Below are 20,444 nucleotides of genomic sequence, written 5' to 3' on the forward strand. Positions count from 1 at the left end.
TCTGTTTAATGGGTATACAATATTTATTATTTATTATTAATGTTTTAAATTAATGAATTAATTTTTTTTTTGTATTTATATAGCTGAAACAATTCAGACTATAAGGCATATTTTTGGACATTGTACTGTCCAGTACTATGCACAAAATTTTATTTTATTTCACAGTTCCCTAACTTAGAATTTTTCTATATGTACGGTACAATAAGGGTTTTATCTCCCTCCTCACAAATGGATTGTATATGATTTTTCATTTTCAATAGTGAATTTTTCTTTCCACTGAATTTAAGTAATATTAGTTTTTAAAATTAATTAAAATTAAGATTAGTATGTTATAAATATAACACATATAACTAGCATGGTTCAGATTAAATTTTTCACTAAGTGCAGCATTTCCTCTTCAAAAACAAAGCACAGACATGATGAAGATTCATGTTATTTACTGAAAAGTGTTCATTCTAATAGTAGTTTCTACTACTATAACTCTGTAGAGTATAAATAGTAGCTAAATCATTACAACTGAGTGTTTTAACAAAATATATTTTGGGGAAAAACTTAACACAATAAGTAAATCATCGAATAAAGCAGCTTGAATATTTTACACATATAGAACTTACACTTCAAGTTTTCAGATTCTAAAAATTGGCAGCTTGCTTGATGTTCAAACTGGTCATCTTCGCAAAGATAACTGCCACAGAAAGAGCACTCAAATACTCGACCTCCTGAAACAACCACATAAGCAAGGAATTTAATATACCAAAGGAATGCTTTATTATTCTTATTATATAAACCATGCATGGAATTCATTTTCGATAATTTTTAATAATCACATTAGCATCTCAAGAAAACAACCCTGTGTGACACCTTCTGGCTACTTGTATATGGAAATATGACTTTTGCATTACTTCAACCTTGGTATCACTTTTGGGTTTCTTTCCCACTCATGAGACCTCAATAAAGGTCAACACCGGTGTGGGCAGTGACCCTTCCTATAATGCATAGCATTATACATGTCTGTAAGGATATGTGCTTTGCATTATGAGATATTAAGGCAAGTGATGTGAAGTCATTAGCATCTATATACAAGTTGCCCAGTCATGAAGTTGCTTCATGAGCAAACTTTGTTTGCTTACACTTGGATAAAGGATGAAACTAAGAATATAATTTCTTGGCATCTTTAATTTATAAGAAAACAAAATAGTCCTTATAAAACAGTATTTTGTAAGCAGTAGATGTATGCTGACTGCAGTGGTGGATCTACACATTATTATTTATTTATTTACTTTTGAAGAGAATAATCAGGGGTGCTTAAGAATCCAAGTTGTATAACTGAGAGGAAACCTCCACACAGCCTTTAAAGGAATGCGCAGAACCGACCAGGGCTTCTGACCTAATGTCCAATCCTCATAATAGGATCGACATAATGGGGTGACTGAAACAAAAAACACAAGAGCTGGTTAAATCTTTCTAAGCAATAAATATAAAATGTATTTATCTTCAGGCAATAACAATCAGCAAAACGGAGTAGCTATAGTATTCAACACTAAATACAAGGCAAATCTTCTTGAATGGGCAGGCAATATCAAGTAGAGTGATGTGGATAAATATCAGAATAGGGAACTGGACAATGAGACTTATTTGTGCCTATGGTTCTACTAAGATAGGAATAGAAGGTTCTACTAAGATAGAAGTGGAGGAATTTTTTGAGGCTTTAGAGAAAGCAACTGACCCAATGAAAAAGGAAAAGTTTGTCCTCGTGATCTAGCAGAGCAGGAAATGATTGTCAGATATAGAAATATTTTCAGAAAATTTGGAGAAAAGAGCAAAGCTAATAATAATGGATATGGCAATTCTTTAGTAAGAGGTGTAATAGATGAGAGTTTGTTAAAATCATACTTACCAGGTGCGAAAATTAAGGATGTACGTGAGTCTATCAGAGTGCAAAAGCAGGGGGTGAAAGAAATGATAGTAGTGGCAGGAACGAATGATTTAAAAGGAGAAAAAATTGCTATGAGAGAGGACATGAAGGAATTACTAGAGGTAGCAAAAGAAAAGAGTGAGAGAGTTAATATAGTGAGTCAGTTGCCATGGTATGACAGAGAAGAGTTGAGAAGGAGGGCCATAATTGCAATGACTCTATGCATAGGTTACGCGGGAGGAGTGGTGTGGAGTTTGTGGACGTGTGGAGAGAGCTTGATGGGCGTAAGGATTTATATAAGATGGATGGTTTGCATCTGAATGGATTTGGTGTGCGAGACTGGACAAAGTGTTGTTGAATGAAGTAGATGTGCAGAATCAGAGAAACTAGAGTTATTAGGGGTGGGGAGAGGTGGATATGCAGACTTTAGGGAAGCAATTGAGTGTATGAATGTGTATAATGTGCCTAAACAAGTATGAAGGACAACAAATCAGAATGGGTTAGTTAGTATAAGGCATCAGGATAGGGGGGTGGGACTAACAGGCTTCTGCATTTCACATATACTAATGCCAGGAGTATTAGCAACAAGAAGGAAGAATTTTTGGCCTTGGTTGCCTCTTCCAGGCCACAGGTTATTGGCATTAGTGAAACATGGCTGACAGAAGATGACACAGATAGTGGGATTGAATGTGAGGGGGTATGGTGTGTTCAGGAGAGACAGGGAGAATAAAATGGGGGGAGGTGTGTTATTGATGATAGCGGATGAGCTACAGCCAAGGAGAATAGAAGTGGAACTGCAGGATAGAGAAAAGAGCACATTTGAAGCTATTTGGTGTGAGACTGAAACTTGCAGAACAAAATATACAGTTGGGTACTGCTACAGACCAGGTGATGGAATAGATGGTGGAGATAGTATGCATAAGCAAATAGAAGAAATGAGTGGAAGGAGGGTAATTATTATGGGAGATTTCAACTATGGTAACAGTGATTGGAAGGAGGAGAGGACACATGGGAGGAAGGAATTGGATTTTATGCGGTTATTAAGGGATAACAGAATGATTTTAAAGAATGCCAATGGTAGGCAAGTAAACCGAATCAGTTGATATAGTGGAATTACTGAGCGAGCACTTTGCAAGAGTATATCATCCAAGTGGTGATATTGAAGGAATGAACCAACAGCTTATATGGGAATTGTGGTGAATGAAGTGGAGGTGAATAGTCTACCACAACCCCTCAATGTGAATACATCTGTATTATTGGATGGTATACCAGCTCATGTCGTACGTGAAGCAGCTAAAAATTGTCAGTGTCCTTCAACATTTTGTTTAATTTGAGTCTTGGGTCTGGGTTAGTCCCGAGGGGGTGGAAAGAGGGAAAAATAGTTCCACTGCATAAAGGAGGTTCCAAGACTGCTGTTGCAAATTACTGACCGATCATTATATCAGGAGTTATTGTCAAGGTCTTGGAGAAAGTAGTCAAGAGGAATATAGTATGGAGGACAGCGTGGTTTTTGTGAAGGGTAGATCATGCCTCAGTAACTTGCTCACATTTTATAACACAGTGACGGCTGAACTGGATAAAGGTAATGGGTTTACAGTGATACCGCTGGACCTTGCTAAGGCCTTTGACAGGATACCACATAGAATTCTAATCGGTAAACTGCAGGGTTGGTGAGATGGATATGAGGGTGGTTGATGGAGAGATATCAGAGAGTAGTTTATTCAGGAGTAGAGTCCAAAAGATGGCCTGTGACTAGCGGTGTGCCACAGGGTTCTGTTCTTGGACCACTACTGTTTAATTTGTTAATTAAACAGTAGTGGTCCAAGAACAGTCATCCTTTCCTATATCGTATGATAGATACGATATAGGGAAGGATCTGAGAAGAACTGTTCATTTGTTTGCTGATGATGCAAAGTTGGGTAGAGCAATAGTGAATGCACAGGATGTCAAAATTTTGCAGGTTGATTTAGATAGTTTGGAAGATGGGCTAAGGAGAATGGATGTCAATTTAATGTGGCAAAATGTAAGGTTATGCATTTTGGGGTGAAAAGATTAGCAGCAGTATACCACTTTAGTGGAACAGTACTCCAGGAGATTGATGAGGACAGGGATTTGGGAGTGTTGGTGGATAGGGAGTTGAAGTTTAGTGGGCACATTGCAAAAGTGGCTAAATCAACTCATCAAATCACTTGGTTACTGAAGAAAACTCTAACGAGCAGAGACAAGCAAGTTATTCCTCTGTATCAAGCCTTGATACGACCCCATCTAGACTACTGTGCTCAGATTTGGGTGCCAGGATTTCTTCTTGATGGGGAGGAGGTGGAGAGGATCCAGAGACGAGTGACCAAGATGATAGCAGGTCTATGGAATGAACCTTATGAGAACAGGTTGAAGATTTGTGGGCTGCAGAAATTGGTTGATAGGCAGAAAAGGGATGATATGATTGAGACATTCAAAATTACTGAAGGTTTTCTATAAGATTAATTCAGAAGATATTTTTGAGAACAGGACTGATGGTGGGAGGACTAGGAACCATCCATGGAAACTGGGCAAGAGTGTGGTTAGCAAAGAGCTAGTTTTTTTACTTGGAGAGTGGTGAATGAGTGGAATAAGCTGTCAGAGTCTGTTGTGGGCACCATGACTGTGAATGTGTTCAAGGCAAAGTATGATAGATACTGTGTGAATGTTCAATAGTTGTTTTTGACATTGTGTTAGGGCCTCCCTCGATGAGTCTAAGGACTCCTTGGAGTTGCCCGTAATAATAATAATAATAAAAATACCTGATGGGTTTCTGTTCAGGATATGGACTGGTCATTACTAACACAATGTTCCAGCAAAAAAATGCACAAATTCACATTAAGAGAAAATGCAAGGGATAAGAAAAGTCTCGTTGACTATGTTATTGTTGATAGTGATGTTTTCTCACTGGAGCAGGACACCAGAGTGTACAGAGGATTTGAAATTGGAAGTGATAACCTTTAAGTTTTGAGCAGGATAAAATTGAATTTCATACTGAAAAGAAGAACATGTAAGAAAGTTTTAAAGCGAATAAAAGTTGAACAGTTGACTAAAATACACAAACATTATTCAAGAAAAAATGAAAGAGTTTGAGAAAAAGAACGCCTTGGAGATTCAGTGGCAAGACCCGAAAAAAACATTCACTCATCCAGAGAGGCATGTGGTGAGGTTATCTGCAAGGATGGAAAAATCGGAATTCAATGGTGGACATAGGAAGTTAAAGAGGCAGTGAAGGAAAAGAAGAAAGCATATTGAAAGTTCCTTGCAAATAAATAAGATTGTGCTCTTAGAGAATACAGAGAAAAAAGTCATGGGAAAACTTTGGTAAGAACATGAAAATAAATATCAGAAAGGTTGTAAAATATTCTAGAGGCTGTTGAAAATGCTCAGAAATGAAGGAAAGAGTGCTGTAAAAGGAATTAGAGATGATAAAAGTGATATGAAAGCTGGCGAAAAAGAAAAAGATATCCTTGATGTATGGAGTAATTACTTTGAAAAATTGCCAAATGAAACAAGCAGTGACATTACAGTGGTAAAATACACTCAACAGGCATGCAATCAGAAATACATTCCATATTTGAAGTAGAAAAATCCATCAAAAGCCTGAAATGTGGAAAGGCAGTGGGAGTAGATAATATTTGACCAGAAATGCGCAAGTATGGAGATATAAAAGTCTTGTAGTGACTGCACTCCATAGTTCAGAAGGACGAATTCCAGATGATTGAAGTAGTACTCTCATGGTGTCCATATATAAAAAGGGAAATAAAACTAAATGTGAGAATTACAGATGTATTTCCCTACTAAGTGTTCCTGGTAAGATTTATGCAAGTATACTTCAGAAACAGTTGAGAAGAATTGTGGAGGGAAGCTTGGTGAAGAATAAGCTAGATTCAGGCCAAATAGAGGCTGTCAGGATCAGATTTTTACTTTACGACAAATTGTTGAGAAATCATGGGAATATAACAGAGATCTCTATTCAAGTTTTGTAGATCTGGAAAAGGCATATGACAAGGTACCAAGAGAAAAGCTATTCAAAACGTAACATTCAAGACAAAGACAAGAAGTTGTATGGTGTCGGTGCAGCATTATATCAAGCAATTTTAGTCTTTATTTGAGTTTTAAGTCATTTAAATCATTAGAAGTGAAAGAAGTACAGGAAGATGGTTTGATGTTAAATCTGGTGTCAGACAAAGATGTACATTATCACCTCTGTTATTCATTATCTACATGAATCACATTATGAAGGAAAGCAGTATTAAACCTGATATTAAAATTGGAGATGTTAATCTCAGTTCTTTACTTTATGTAGATGATGTTATACTTTTAAATAAATCCATAAGTCTGCAAGATTCTCTGACTAAAATGAACAACTGTTGTAATAAATTTGGTATTAAAATCAGCAACAACAAGACAAAGACAATGAAAATAGGCAGAAACATTGAAAATATCAGTTGCATTGTGAATGGAGAACTTATAGAACAAGTAAAACATTTCAGCTATTTAGGCATGATTTTTAGTGAAGATGGTAAATTAAATATGAAAATAGACAACAGAATCAACAAAGCTAGTATGGTAGAAAGTCAACTGAATAAATTTAAGGGATAAGGGAGAAATTAGTCAAAACACTAAATTAGCTGTATAAAGCAGTATTCAAGACAATTTTAACTTATGAATCTGAGAGCTTAGAAATAAAATACTTGACCAAAGACTAGAGACCACAGATATGAGAGTCCTGAGAAAGATTAGAGGCATGACCAAAAGGCATCAATGGCAATATCATATTAAAAACAATGATATTAGGAAAGAACTTGACATTGTTAGCATCCAAGAATGTGTAAGCAGAGCTAATCTCAGTTGGTATGGTCACTTAAACAGAATGGGAGAGGAAAGGTTAGCAAAACAAGTTCTCTGCCATGTTTGCAGGAAAAAGGACCCAGAGGACCCAGATATAGTTGGATTGATACAGTAAAAGTGCATTAAAAGACAGAAATATAAGATCTGATAATGTTGGAGTCTTGACAGATAACACATTGATTTGGAGAAAAATTGTTGATAGGAAGTTAGTGGTGATGCAAGTTTTTCATGTAGTCCTATCATAATATACTGTACAAACTTGAAGGTACACAGGAATTTGATGATGATGACGAGAATGATCAAGAAATACTTTTTTTAAAAATAATTTACTTCGTTTTTTTTTTAGGTTAGAATTATACAGCATATCTCTACTGGAAGTAAAAGAGTAATTGTGGAAAGCTCATTCTAGTCCTGTAAGAATTCTAGATTGGAAAACGCTTAAATATCCACACTTGAAGTATAGAAAATTAAAGCATATAGTGCATGGGGAGGAGAGAAAAAGGATATATGCTAATATTAGCTCTTTGATTTTCCTTCAGTTCCACACACAGCATACTGAGTAGTAGTGATCTATTATGCTTTTACACGTGATCATAACAACAGAGACTAAACCTGAGAATGCACAAAAAAAAAAAACATGGTCTAACTATTAGTCCCTAGTGATCGTATGAGTTTTAAGGAAGGAAATATAAACCACAAAAATCCTCAATCAAAAGAAGGCAGGAGGAGATGGAGGGAGGGAGAGAAAGAAAGATACAGAGAACAAGGTACAAAGTAAGACAAAAAGAGAGGAGGAAAGAAGTTTTGAAAGTGAGAAAAAACAAAAAATGGGAGAGAACAGAGAAGACATGACTAAACTACTCTGGAGCTAACCAGCAAATGTTCTAACAAATGCAACTTTGAGTGACTAAATGGATACTATAATATAAAAAGGAAACTCCTAGAAAAATTCCTTCAAGTTTTGAAATTCCTTTGATTTAGTTTCAGTGACAGTACCCTACTAGCAGTAATTCCTGAGAAGACATTTAAAGTATTCAATGCTCTCTAGCCAGTGATCTGGTGAGCTCTTTATCCCAATGAGCAAGGTAAGCAACTAGTAGAACTGAGAAGTTGAACCCTCTGTGTTTTTTTGAAAAGTAAGACATTATTTCTTTTCTGTAAGCGAAGAACTGATTCTATAGAACTAAAAACTTTAAATGACAGTACAACTGTGTCAAACAGAAACAAACTTAATTGTTGTTGTAATAAGGAATTAATCTCACTTGGCTGTAAATGTTGCATGCTAACTGAAGATAATTAGAGAGTTTCACAAGTAGTACAATAGATGTGTACATGAAAATTGTTATTAATCTGCTGATCTTTCTTTTATATTGTGACTTAAATCTAAAGTATATGTTAGACATACTGCTGCTTAACACTGGATTGCTAAATTGCCACAGTATATCTTGTAGCTATGTTTTATTTATTTTTTATATGGCACCCACCCATGAAAGGTTTATTTGTGAACCTTATAGTACAATCGTATTATGAGCGGGTTAAGGAATTTTTTCTATTTTTATTCATTTTACATATTTTTTGAGTATTTTTATTTTATTTTAGGTCACTTAATAGTCAAAGCCAAATAACTGGGAAGAGACATCCACATTGCCTTTAAGGAATGTGGAGAACTGACTGGAGATTCTAACCTAATGTCCAATCTTCACCTTCATATGGTAGATATCCATAAAGTACTGAATGAATGAGGATGGGCTAGCAATTTGGGACTTACCTGATCAAACTGTACTCTCTATTGGCTTAAACTATAAATAATATGATGGTTCAATATGAGGAGATTTTATGCTGGCTATGGTGTCACCCATTAAACAAAGCCCCTGTTTTTGTGAGGGAACTAGGATGAGCAGTGAAAAGTCAGTTACTAGAATAGACACAAGCTCAATATCTAGAAAAAGAAGAAGAACAAACTCAATGCCAGTAGAAATGAAAATAGCAACCATAGCAACTAAGGAGGTATTAAGGGAAAGAAAATCGAGCTTGCAGAAGCGAAACAGCACCACATGGACATAACTGGCATCACTGAAACAAAGAAGACAAAAACAAGCGAGATCTTACTAAATAACAGGCATAGAATGTTATATTCGGCAAATAATGATCAAAAAAAAAGGAAGGAACCAAACATGAAGATAAACTCCTTGATTGCAAGATAGTCTTAAGCTGAGTTATATGGGAGGATTTTGTGGAGGATTTTGAGTCACTAAAGCAGGAAGCTGACATAAAGAAAATGAAAAAAGTGGTTCTTGATGTAGATCTAAACAGCAGAGTATGGAGTGAATCCAACCATACAAATATGAAAAAAAGAGAAAGGTAAGTAATAATGGTAAGTATCTGCTGAATTTCTGCTCAGGATATGGACTAGTCATTACTAATCATTACTAACATGTTCCAACATAAAGAAGTCGATAAGTTTTGCCTGAAAAGAAGACACAAGAAATAATAAAAGTCTCATTCATTATGTTATTGTTGACAGTGTTAACTTCATGCTGGTTCAGGATACAAGAGTGTACAGAGAATTTGAAACTGGAAGTAACCATCACTTGTTTTAAGTAGAATAAAACTGAACATCAAATTGAAAAGAACAGTATGTAAAAATGTTTTAATTATTAAAAGTTTAAGCAGAATTAAAGTTGAGCAGCTATTCCAGGAAAACTGTAGACTCAACTATACAAAATTATTGAAGAAATGACAGTTCGAAAACAAGAAACAAACCTTGAAGTCTCAATGGAAAACTGAAGAAATAATTGATTGATTCAGTTAGAGAGGCATGTGGTGAAGTTGTCTGCAAGAATAGAAAAATAAGAATGCCATGGTGGACACAAGAAGTTAGAAAAGTAGTCCTGGAAAAGAAGAAAGTAGACTGAAAGTTCCCAGCATATAAGTCAGCAGATTCCCTAAAAGAATACAGAGAAAAATGTTAAGAGAGTTTAAGCTATGTGTGAAAGCTGATAAACAAAAGTCATGGGAAGACTCTGGTAAAAATATAGAAGGTATATCAAGGTGGCAAAATGTTCTGGAGGCTATTGAAAAAGCTTAGAAATGGAGGAAAGAGTAAAAGGAATCAAGATGATAAAGGTGGCATAAAAACTGAAGATAAGGATATCCTAGATGTCTAGAGTAATTACTTTGAAAGACTATTACACAAAAAAAGCAACAACAAATTTTCAACAGAAATGCAAACAGGAGTACATATCAATACTTGAAGTAGAAAAAGCCATCAAAAATTTGAAATGTGGAAGGGCAGCTAGAGTAATGATATTTGACCAGAAATGCTCAAATATGGAGGTATAAAAGTTTTGCAGTGGCTACACTATATTCCAGATGATTGGAGTAAAGCTCATAGTTAGCATCCATAAAAAAAGAGAATAAAGCTGAATGTGAGAATTACAGAGGAATTTCTGTCCTAAGTGTTCCAGGTAAAATTTATGCAAGCATACTTGAAAAGAGACTGAGAAGAATTGTGGAAAATAAACTGGTAGAAGAACAAGTTGGATTCAGGCTAAATAGAGGTTGTCAGGATCAGATTTTCACATTATGAAAAATAGCTAAGGAATCATAGGAATATGACAAGGATCTGTACTTAAGTTTTGTAGATCTGGGAAAGACATACAACAAGGTGCCCAGGGAAAAGCTTTTCAAAACAGTACAGTTATGTGGGGTGAATAGAACATCATACAGAGCAATATATAGTCTATATTTAAGTTGTAAGTCAACAGTTAGAATCGCAGGGAATACAGGAAGATGGTTTGATCAATTCTAATATCAGGTGTAAGACAAGGATACAGATTATCTCTACTCTTATCATCTATACAAAAGAAAGTTGCATTAAACCTGATATTAGAATTGATGATATATCAACCTTAGCTCTGTTTTATGCTGATGGTGTTATACAACTAAACACATCCAGTGCAAGCCTCCTGGATTCTCTGACTAGATTGAACAACTATAATAAATATGGCATGAAACAGCAATAAAAAAAAACCAAAACTATAAAATAGGCAGGAACATAGAAAACTTCAGCTGCATTCTGAATGGAAAATAGAACAAGTAAAATACTTCAGCTATTTAGGCACAGTTTTTAGTGAAGATGGCAAGTTATATATGGAAATAGACATAAGACAAGCAAAGTTGGTATGGTGGAGGGAGCCAGTTGAATAAATTTATATGGAATAAGAGAGAAATCAGTCAAAACACTAAACTAGCAGTACAAGACACTGTTAAGTGTCTTGTATTTAGTGTTTTGACTAATGTTTAGTGTTTTGACTAATGTATCTGAGAGTTGAGTTAAAAATAAAGCACTTGATCAAAGTTTAAAGACCACACAGACACACACATATATATGAGAGTTCTTAGAAAAATTAGGAGCCTGAACAGATGACATCAATGGCAGAATCATATTAAAAATGAAGACATTATGAAAGATCCTGACATTGTTTGCATTCAAGAATATGTGCATGGCTAATCTAACATGGTATGGTCACTTAAACAGAATGGGAGAGGAAAGGTTAGCAAACCAAGTGTTTGATGCTAAGATTGCAGGAAAGAGATCCAGAGAAAGACCAAGGTCTATGTGGATTGATTTAGTCAGAAGTGTCTTAGAAGAACAAAATGTTAAATACAACAATATTAGAGTGCTGACAAGTAACAGACTAATTTGAAGAAAAATGGTTGATAGGAGATTATTAATAATGTAAACTTAATCATGTAGTACTGTCATAATAGCCTGAACATCCCTTGAGGGCACATGTCAGGAAATTGATGATTTTTTATTTTACCAGATCTGAAAACCCTGCTCTAGAGACCAAACACAGAACTTTTCCAAGCTACTTCAGCCTCTTATACCAGGCAATAAAGTTCATCTCCCACTTTAAATACATCCACAAACATTCATGTTCCAAGCAAGATTCAAACTTAGTCTGTTGGTTGGAGACTGGATACACTAACCACTCAGGCCAGCTTGCTTGAAATTGAATTTAAATCTGTTCAATTTCTGTTGAAGCATTGCAATTAATTGGTTATCATTATTAAAGCAAGTTACTGTTCAAAGAAATTGATTCATTGCTGAAACTAAGTCTTTCTTTTCCCTTATTCTGCTACTTATCTTATAAGAAAATCTCTTTTCATTAAATAAGAGACAGATCTGCCCAGCTATCTAATATTTCTCTCCCATTTGGAATGGGGCTCCTAAAAGCTCCCTCAAAATGCTCGGCTCAATACAGAGGAGAGCAATTAGACTGATAAATGACCCATCTCTTACCAACTTGCTCCCATCACTCTCGCATAGACATTTGGTCTCTGCAATTTGTATATTCTCTAAATATTTCCATGGGAAATGTTCATCAGAAACAGCATCAATAGTTCCCCCACTCTATACTAAGTCCATTGGAACACGTACAGCTGCCGTCCAACATCCTTTCACAGCACACCTTGAAACGCACAGAACAAGTTTCTTTTCCTCCTCCTTCATCCCTGCTACTGCTGTACTAAAAAAAAAAAAAAGAAATAAAAAAGATCTGTTTCATTCACAGGTCTCACATTCACAACATTCTCTGGCTGTGCATTTTAACCATCCACTGTTCTCCATGCACAAAATTTTCCTTACACTTCTGTTTACTATATCTTTAAGCAGTTTCTAGGAATGGTTTCTTTCTTCTTTACTTCCTCTGATATAGAACAGGCTCTTCTCAATAACTTAGAGTGTATTTATTATATCATCCCATTTCCTATTTAGCAGGTTTTGCAATTTATACTCCCCTCAATCTAACTTCCTGGCTTACTTTGCACAACCCTGAAATCTATGCTGCATACAGTCTAGGCATTCTGTTCAAACTCTTATAAAAGCATACAGCAACCAGTCTGTACTTAGCAATCCCTTCTTTTAATAAAATTGAACACTGTGCCACATTGGCACAGTGTTCAATAACAGTTCTGAATTAACTGTTATTCAAAACAACAGTTAATTCCACAAATTCAGATTTCAACATCCTCCACACCACAATATTAATTCTTTTGATTGTTTTCTACTTTGCAATGTATACCTCTGCTTACTCAGCTACACTGAGCTGACATCCCAACTATGCTGTTCATATTGCCAGTCGATTCAAATGCTCCTGAAATCACAGGGCCTTGTAGTGCCGTATTTGTCAATCATATACTTACAGACATTGCTTCTAGATCAGTTTATAGATACATTTACAGATAAAAAGAGTTCATGGAAAATTAGGGGAGTGAATAGTTGGCATCAGAAACCAAGCCATATTAAAAATTAAAATTTTAGAAAAGAACTTTACTCGTATTCATGAATATTAATAATGTCAAGTTCCTTTCTAATATTTTAATTTTTAACATAGCTTGGTTACTGATGCCAACTATTACTCCCCCTAATTTTCCATGAACTATTTTATCTGTAAATTATTTGTAAGTCAATACCTCTCTCATTTCAGCAGCTCATCATCCTCCTTATCCTCTACCATTTCTCTTACATTATCATTATATTTCTTAACCTTCACTCATAGGCTCTTGCAACTGCATTCCCATAAAAATTAATATTTTACAAAAAAAAAAGAAAAAAAAGTCAATATTAAATTAAAAACATACATTTTTTGCTACATCTATGTCTATGCTATATCTATAACTATATCCATGCAAAAAAAAAAAAAAAAGTTACCATGATTCCAAACTTCTCTTTGGCACTCGAGACACACAGCTTCACGGAGAGGGCAAGTACAAGCATGAGAAGTGAGACATTTACGTCCATGACAAATCCATGCTTCACAAAAATCACATATTGCACCCTATAAGATTTTTATATATTTCAGATAGTCAATTAAACATTATCAACTCTAATCAACAAATGTTTTATACAAATAATGACAAAACAAACAAAACGTTTTGGGATTAATTACAACACTAAATTTTCCAGTTATTTAGGAAAAGGTTACCAACGCTCATACTGGAGAAAGCATCTAGAGTGGAAATGGTGTGGACTCCCATTTCTATAAAAAATTCTGCAGAAAAATTATGATACAAGTAGAACAAGGAATCCCCGACCTTCCTACCCATACTGACAACAACATCAAACTTGATGTAGCTAGTGTATTAAACATGCAAAACCACTGAAAAGTAACCTCTCAAGGAAAGAATATGAAGCTGTACAGGAAATAAAAAATACAGAATAGTAATGATGAAAGTGGATAAGGGGAATATGTAATTTCCTTTAGAATGATCCCACCAATACACAGAATCAAAACACTACAGGCTTCTTAAAAAAACATTTCTTGGCCTGTGGAGTTACCAATAAACTAAAACCATATAACTATACAGGGTGTCCCTGAATTCATGGCCCAAACATGAGGGTATGGTAGTACACACCGAAACCAGCAATATTCGTTATAGAATATGCAGCTGCAAACGCAGTGAGAAGTCAGAAATGAAGGACGGACAGACACAGGTTTTCAGAGTGACATTTATTGGAGATCATTACAATAAATGCTCAAATGTCTGCCCACAAACATTGATACACGCGATACAATGGCGGAGTAGTAATTGGCATATCTGCTCGTAAACATTGGACTTGTCACACGCATCGCCAGCTGTGATGGATAGTCAGGCTACCAGATCCTCTGCAGACTACACAGGCGTCTCATACACTCTTCAAATGTTCCCACAGAAAGAAATCAAGACAAGAAAGATCGGGCGATCTTTAGGGGCCACGGGATGAGACCACCGTTCCCAATCCATTGGTTCCCAAATGTGGCATTAAGATACTGACGCATGTCCATGCTGAAATGGGCGGGTGCCCCAATGTGCTGGAACCACATACGGGAGCGGATGGTGACCTGAACATCCTGAAGCAATTCTGGCAAAACCTGTTGCAGAAAAATATGGTACATTTGCCCATCAAGGCGAGTCCAGCAGTAGGTAGGGTCCAATTAAATAGTCATGCACGATCCCTGCCCAGACACTGACAGCAAACCGTTGCTGGTTTGACTGTGGACATGTACCATGGGGGTTCCAGGCCGCCCACAAATGCGCATTATGGACATTGACTACGCCTTCACGTGAGAAAGTTGATTCATCCGTAAAGAGCACATGAGCAGGGAAATCGGGCTGTACGATTTCCCTGCTCATATGCTTACGAAACAAAATGTATGACACTTTGCTGCAGGAACCACTGGGCAAAATCCATGCACAGGACATAATCAACAGCTGTCAATGCCTGCACTCGCTGCAAGTGATAGAGGTGTAGCCCTTCTTCATGCAGTACTTGCCAGACATTGTTCTGATGCACATTCAGGCTCTGGGCGGCAGATCGCATGCTTGTACGTGGATTATCTGTCACCATACACAAGACGTACTCGCTCATAGCTGCCGTTTTGACCGTCCATGCTCATCTGGCATCATGTCGACTGATGTGGAAGGTGCCTGCTTCACACAGCTGACGGTGCAGTCATGCAAACATTTTATGATTGGGCACATGGTGCATAGGATATTGCTCATGGTACAGTCTTTGCGCCTCTATACCAATGCCCTTGGCTACGCTGTACATCAGGTGCATATCGGCTTTCTCTGCATTTGGAAACTGCTCCATCTCGTGTCGGGTCGACGTTGAGAATGCTGGGGTTTAACCGATCCAGTGCTTTTAAGCCATGCCGACTCATCTGTGCCCCCTACTGGCACTGGGCTGCATTTGCAGCCACATATTCTATGACAAATATTGCTGGTTTAGGTGTGTACTACCATCCCCTCATGTTTGGGCCATGAATTCCTTGGTTATATATGGGCTACCAAAAATCCACAAACAAAATGTGCTATTATGCCCCATTGTGAATGGCACTAAGTCACCCATATATAAATTAGCCAGATATTTAGCCAAGTGCTCTTACAATATATTGGCAACACTTCTTCACACATAAAAAACTCAACTCACTTTAAAGCCAGTATAGAAAACCTCACACTCCGACATGCCAACATAATGGTCAGTCTTAATGTCTCCTCTCTAATCATTAATGTCTCACTTAAAGACATCTTAGACTTTATCCAATCTGTGTTTCTTCATGATATGTCAGCCCTGTTTCATTTCACCATGAACTCTGGCTATTTAATTTGGGAAGGAAAATTCTACAGACAGATAGAAGGGGACAGCCATGGATTCACCACTGCCTCCACCCCTGGCCAACTACTTCATGAAGACCCTTGAAGAGAAAGACTTAAACCTCTGCTCCACAGAAACCCAGAGTTTGGATATGCTACATAGATGATGAGTTCCATTTGGCCATATGTCCTGGATACTCTCAACATTTTCCTAACACATCTAAACAATCAACATCCAAGAATCCAGTTCACCTTAGAAAAGGAAAACAACAGCAGTTTCCTCTTACTAGATACTCTGATTACTCGCCAACCTGATGAATCCTTGGCATTCTCCATTTACAGAAAACCCATACATACTGGTAAACATTCACCAGCACTCACTCCCCCACCACCACCAACAACAATAATATGGGATTATAAAAACTCTATGTTATATAGGGATGGCAGCACAGTGGTATAAAACACTGACCAGGCATGCAGTCAGGAATACATATCCATACTTGAAGTAGAAAAAGCCATCAAAGGCTTGAAATGTAGCAGGAGTAGATGATATTCGACCAGAAATGCTGAAGTATGGTGGTATAAAAGTCTTACAGTGGCTGCACTGCATTGTTCAGAAAGCCTGGACAGAGGGACGAATTCCCGATGATTGGAGTAGAGCTCTCATAGTACCAATATATAAAAAGGGAAATAAAGCTGAATGTGAGAATTACAGAGGTATTTCCCTACTGAGTGTCCTGGCAAGATCTATGCAAGTGTACTTGAGAAACGGTTGAGAAGAATTGTGGAAGAAAAACTTGGTGAAGAATAAGCTGGATTCAGGGCAAATAGAGGCTGTCAGGATCAGATCTTCACTTTACGACAAATAGTCGAGAAAGCATGGGAATATAACAAAGATCTGTATTTAAGTTTTATCGATTTGGAAAAGGCATATGACAAGGTGCCAAGAGAAAAGCTATTCAATACGCTGCAGTTATATGGTGTCAATGGGGCATTATATCAAGCAATACTTAGTCTTTATTTGAGTTGTAAGTCAGCAGTTAGAATTGAAGGAAGTACAGGAAGATAGTTTAATGTTAAATCTGGTGTGAGACAAGGATGTACATTATCTCCTCTGTTATTCATTATCTATATAAATCACATTATGAAGGAAAGTGGTATTAAACATGATATCAAAATTGGAGATGTTAATGTTAGCTCTTTGCTTTATGCAGATAATGTTATACTTCTAAATAAATCCATTACAAGTCTGCAAGATTCTCTGACTAAATTGAATAACTGTTGTAATAGATATGGTATGAAGGTCAGCAATAAAAAGACAATGACAAAGAAAATAGGCAGAATCATTGAAAACGTCAAGTGTTTTGAATGGGGAACCTGTGGAACAAGTAAAACATTTCAGACACTTAGGCACGATTTTTACTGAAGATGGTAAATTAAATATAGAAATAGACAACAGAATCAGCAAAGCTGGTATGGTGGGAAGTCAACTGAATTAATTCATATGGAATAAGAGAGAAATTAGTCGGAACACTAAATTAGCTGTATACAAGACAGTGTTCAAACCAGTTTTAACTTATGGATCTGAGAGCTGGGTCAGAAGTAAAACACTTGACCAAAGACTAGAGACTGCAGATATGAGAGTCCTGAGAAAGATTATAGGCATGAACAGATGACATCAATGGCAATATCATATTAAAAATGAGGATATTAGGAAAGAACTTGACATTGTCAGCATCCAGGAATGCATTAGCAGAGCTAATCTCAGGTGGTATGGTCACTTAAACAGAATGGGCGAAGAAAGATTAGCAAAACAAGTGTTCTCTGCCAGGTTGGCAGCAAAACGACCCAGAGGAAGACCAAGATATAGGTGAATTGATATGGTACAAAGTTCCTTAGACCAGCGCTTCCCAAACCGTGGGCCGCGGCCCCCTTGGGGGCCGTAGGTTTTGTTGAGCGTGAAATAGTGAAACCAAATTTAAAATGTTTTAAGACTAAGTAGATTTTTTTATTTTAAAAGAAACGTCTTTAACTTTTATTATTTATTTCTTTTTTTTTATTTTTTATATTTTAATGGAAAAATTCACACATTGGTGTTGGTTCACAAACTTTGCTTCCTGCGTATTTCGGCACTTAATGAATATTAGTAAATATTGCTTATTCATATGTTTCATTTCAAAGCAGTGGTTAATTGTATTTACTTCAAATGCTCTCCAGGGAAGCTCCAAATCTTCCTATCCCTTTGATCACGTGTTCGTAATCAATGACTGTTGATATTGACTTTATATACATATCAAAACTCATTTTACATTATCACTGTCATCCGAGCTAGTTTTCTATTACCAATAAAAGTTTCACATATACTTCACACATGAAAAAAAGCTTAAACAAGTTCATGTGGGGAGATAGTAACTCCCTTGCAGTGGTAAACAACATGCCCTCCCTAACAGACACTATACTGCAGAGGCAATAAAAACAAGTACTTTTATTATGCCAGTGAATAACGTATGAGGAGTCTGTGTAATATATTTCTCAACAAATAGTTCAATTAGAGACAACTGGGATAAAAACACACTAATTAATGAATCACATCCCCTCATACAGAAACACTGACGTATAGACTGAAACAAAACCATATGTTGCATGGGCAAAAACAGTATCTAACTAAAAACTATTGTTATTAATTAGATGTGTGTGAGTTCGATTTCCCAAGGCAGCAATAAAATTCAACCAAACGTGTTAAAATTCGTAAAAGTGTTAAAACTAAGTAATAAATATATATATATATATATAATGAATGTTATGGCAGTTTCACATATGCAATTTGGTTGAAGAGAGTTAGCATTTCAACTCAATTGTCAGCTATGCTTTTATCTTTCGGTTGCGTGATCTTTTGTTAATACCGCACCAATCATATGCACGTTTAATAACCTGCCTTTGCTGTCTGTTTCGCGTTAGGCTTAATTACAGTAAAGGGAGAAAAGTCACAAAAGAGAAAAATGTTCCTGGTCTGGGTATTCCCTTATTCATGTAATATTCACTAATTTCATGTTATCAGTCTGTGGTGTGCCAGTATCGGTAAGTGGCGATATTATTTGATCTATTCTACGTTAAAAAATTTAACCCTGAGATGGATAAGTGGCTGATAAAAAATAAAAAAAATTCCCGAGAACAAACAGCAAAAGCAGAAACAGACTCAAAAAAAGGACAGTATTTCATATTTTACCAGAACAGCCCGCATCGTCTTCAGAACCAAACGGTAAGAGGCAAAAAATGTAATTGTAATTGGTTTTTGCAATATTCGCTGTATGTTTTGTATTGAATATAAATACAATAAATATTATAATAATATATCTCTCTATTACGATTTTGTTTCAAGGGGGGGGGGTGAAATATTTTAATTTTTCTAAAGGGGGCGCTGACATCCAGAAGTTTGGGAAGCACTGCCTTAGACGATAGAAATATAAGATCTGATAACGTTGGAGTCTTGACAAGTAACAGACTGATTTGGAGGAAAATTGTAGATAGGAAGTTAGTAATGATGTAATTGTTTTCATGTAGTACTATCATATCCTGTACACCCCTTGAGGGTACATGGCAGGAATTTGATGATGATGATGTTATATAGGGAAAAAATAATCAGTTCTGAGAGCAGTGCCCTAACTACAGAATGTGACCACATTCTCAACACTTTCTTAGCCAATGGCTATAACCTCCACAAAATCTAAAAATATTAAAAATCTGTGACCCCCCCCCCCCCTTCAGAACGCAGATTACACAAAATCTATCACTATTCCTATATCTGGGGTGCATCAAAAAAATAAACTAAACTTCTAAAGAAATTCAACCTTACAACCATTTACAGACCACATAAAAAATTGGATCCCTTATCCACTCCCCCAAAGACCAGCAACATTCCCTACACCTACCATGTGTTTACCAAGTCTCTTGCAGTTGCAACCTGTCTCAATATGACCAAACAGGCAGGATAGCCAATATCAGAATTTCTGAACACATGGAATATATCCATTTTCACTATTATAGCCACTCTGGAGTTGCTGACCATGCTTTGGACACCCAACACAGGATATGCTGAAAGAAGGCTGCTTTATTGCATCGCAGCAAATACAAATATGAGAGACAATTCCTGGAATCAACTTTCCAAATCGCAACAAATTTGGGCACATGAAATTGCCCCAAATTTGGTAAGCACTCATCTTCAGCAACAACCAAGACCATTCAATTTAGCCTACAGGACAATATTTAAGACTGAAGGTTTGATTTTGGTTCCTTTTCTTCAACTTTTTAGCACCAGTGTTGGTGCTTGTGTACACATATCATTGTTCTGTGTTCTCTTATAATGGCATTGTAATGTTGATGAAATATCAGAAGTATTAATTAAAGTTATTATAATTAGTATTCAGTATATGTTGCAATTTCCTCAAAAATAACAATTATGAAGTACATATCTTTCTTGGTTTGTTTTCATACAAATATAGGGATATTTGTATGA

General features: G+C 36.3%; 1 protein-coding gene across 2 annotated transcripts in view; it reads right to left on the minus strand.

Moving 5' to 3' along the window:
* Noa36 (zinc finger protein 330 homolog Noa36) overlaps window positions 1-20,444 on the minus strand; it is a 269,801-nt gene that overhangs the window by 156,680 nt on the left and 92,677 nt on the right. For both annotated transcript variants that reach the window (XM_090401473.1, XM_090401474.1), the window contains exons 6-7: window positions 13,506-13,632; window positions 615-719 (exon numbers count right to left, since the gene is read on the minus strand). In XM_090401473.1, coding sequence (XP_090257599.1) covers window positions 615-719; window positions 13,506-13,632 — 232 coding nt within the window. The remainder of the gene's footprint in view (window positions 1-614; window positions 720-13,505; window positions 13,633-20,444) is intronic.

Source organism: Typopeltis vanoorti, chromosome 12 (genome assembly GCF_054136105.1).
Source record: "Typopeltis vanoorti isolate ZY-2024b chromosome 12, IOZ_Tvanoo_1.0, whole genome shotgun sequence".
NCBI classification, from domain to species: domain Eukaryota; kingdom Metazoa; phylum Arthropoda; class Arachnida; order Uropygi; family Thelyphonidae; genus Typopeltis; species Typopeltis vanoorti.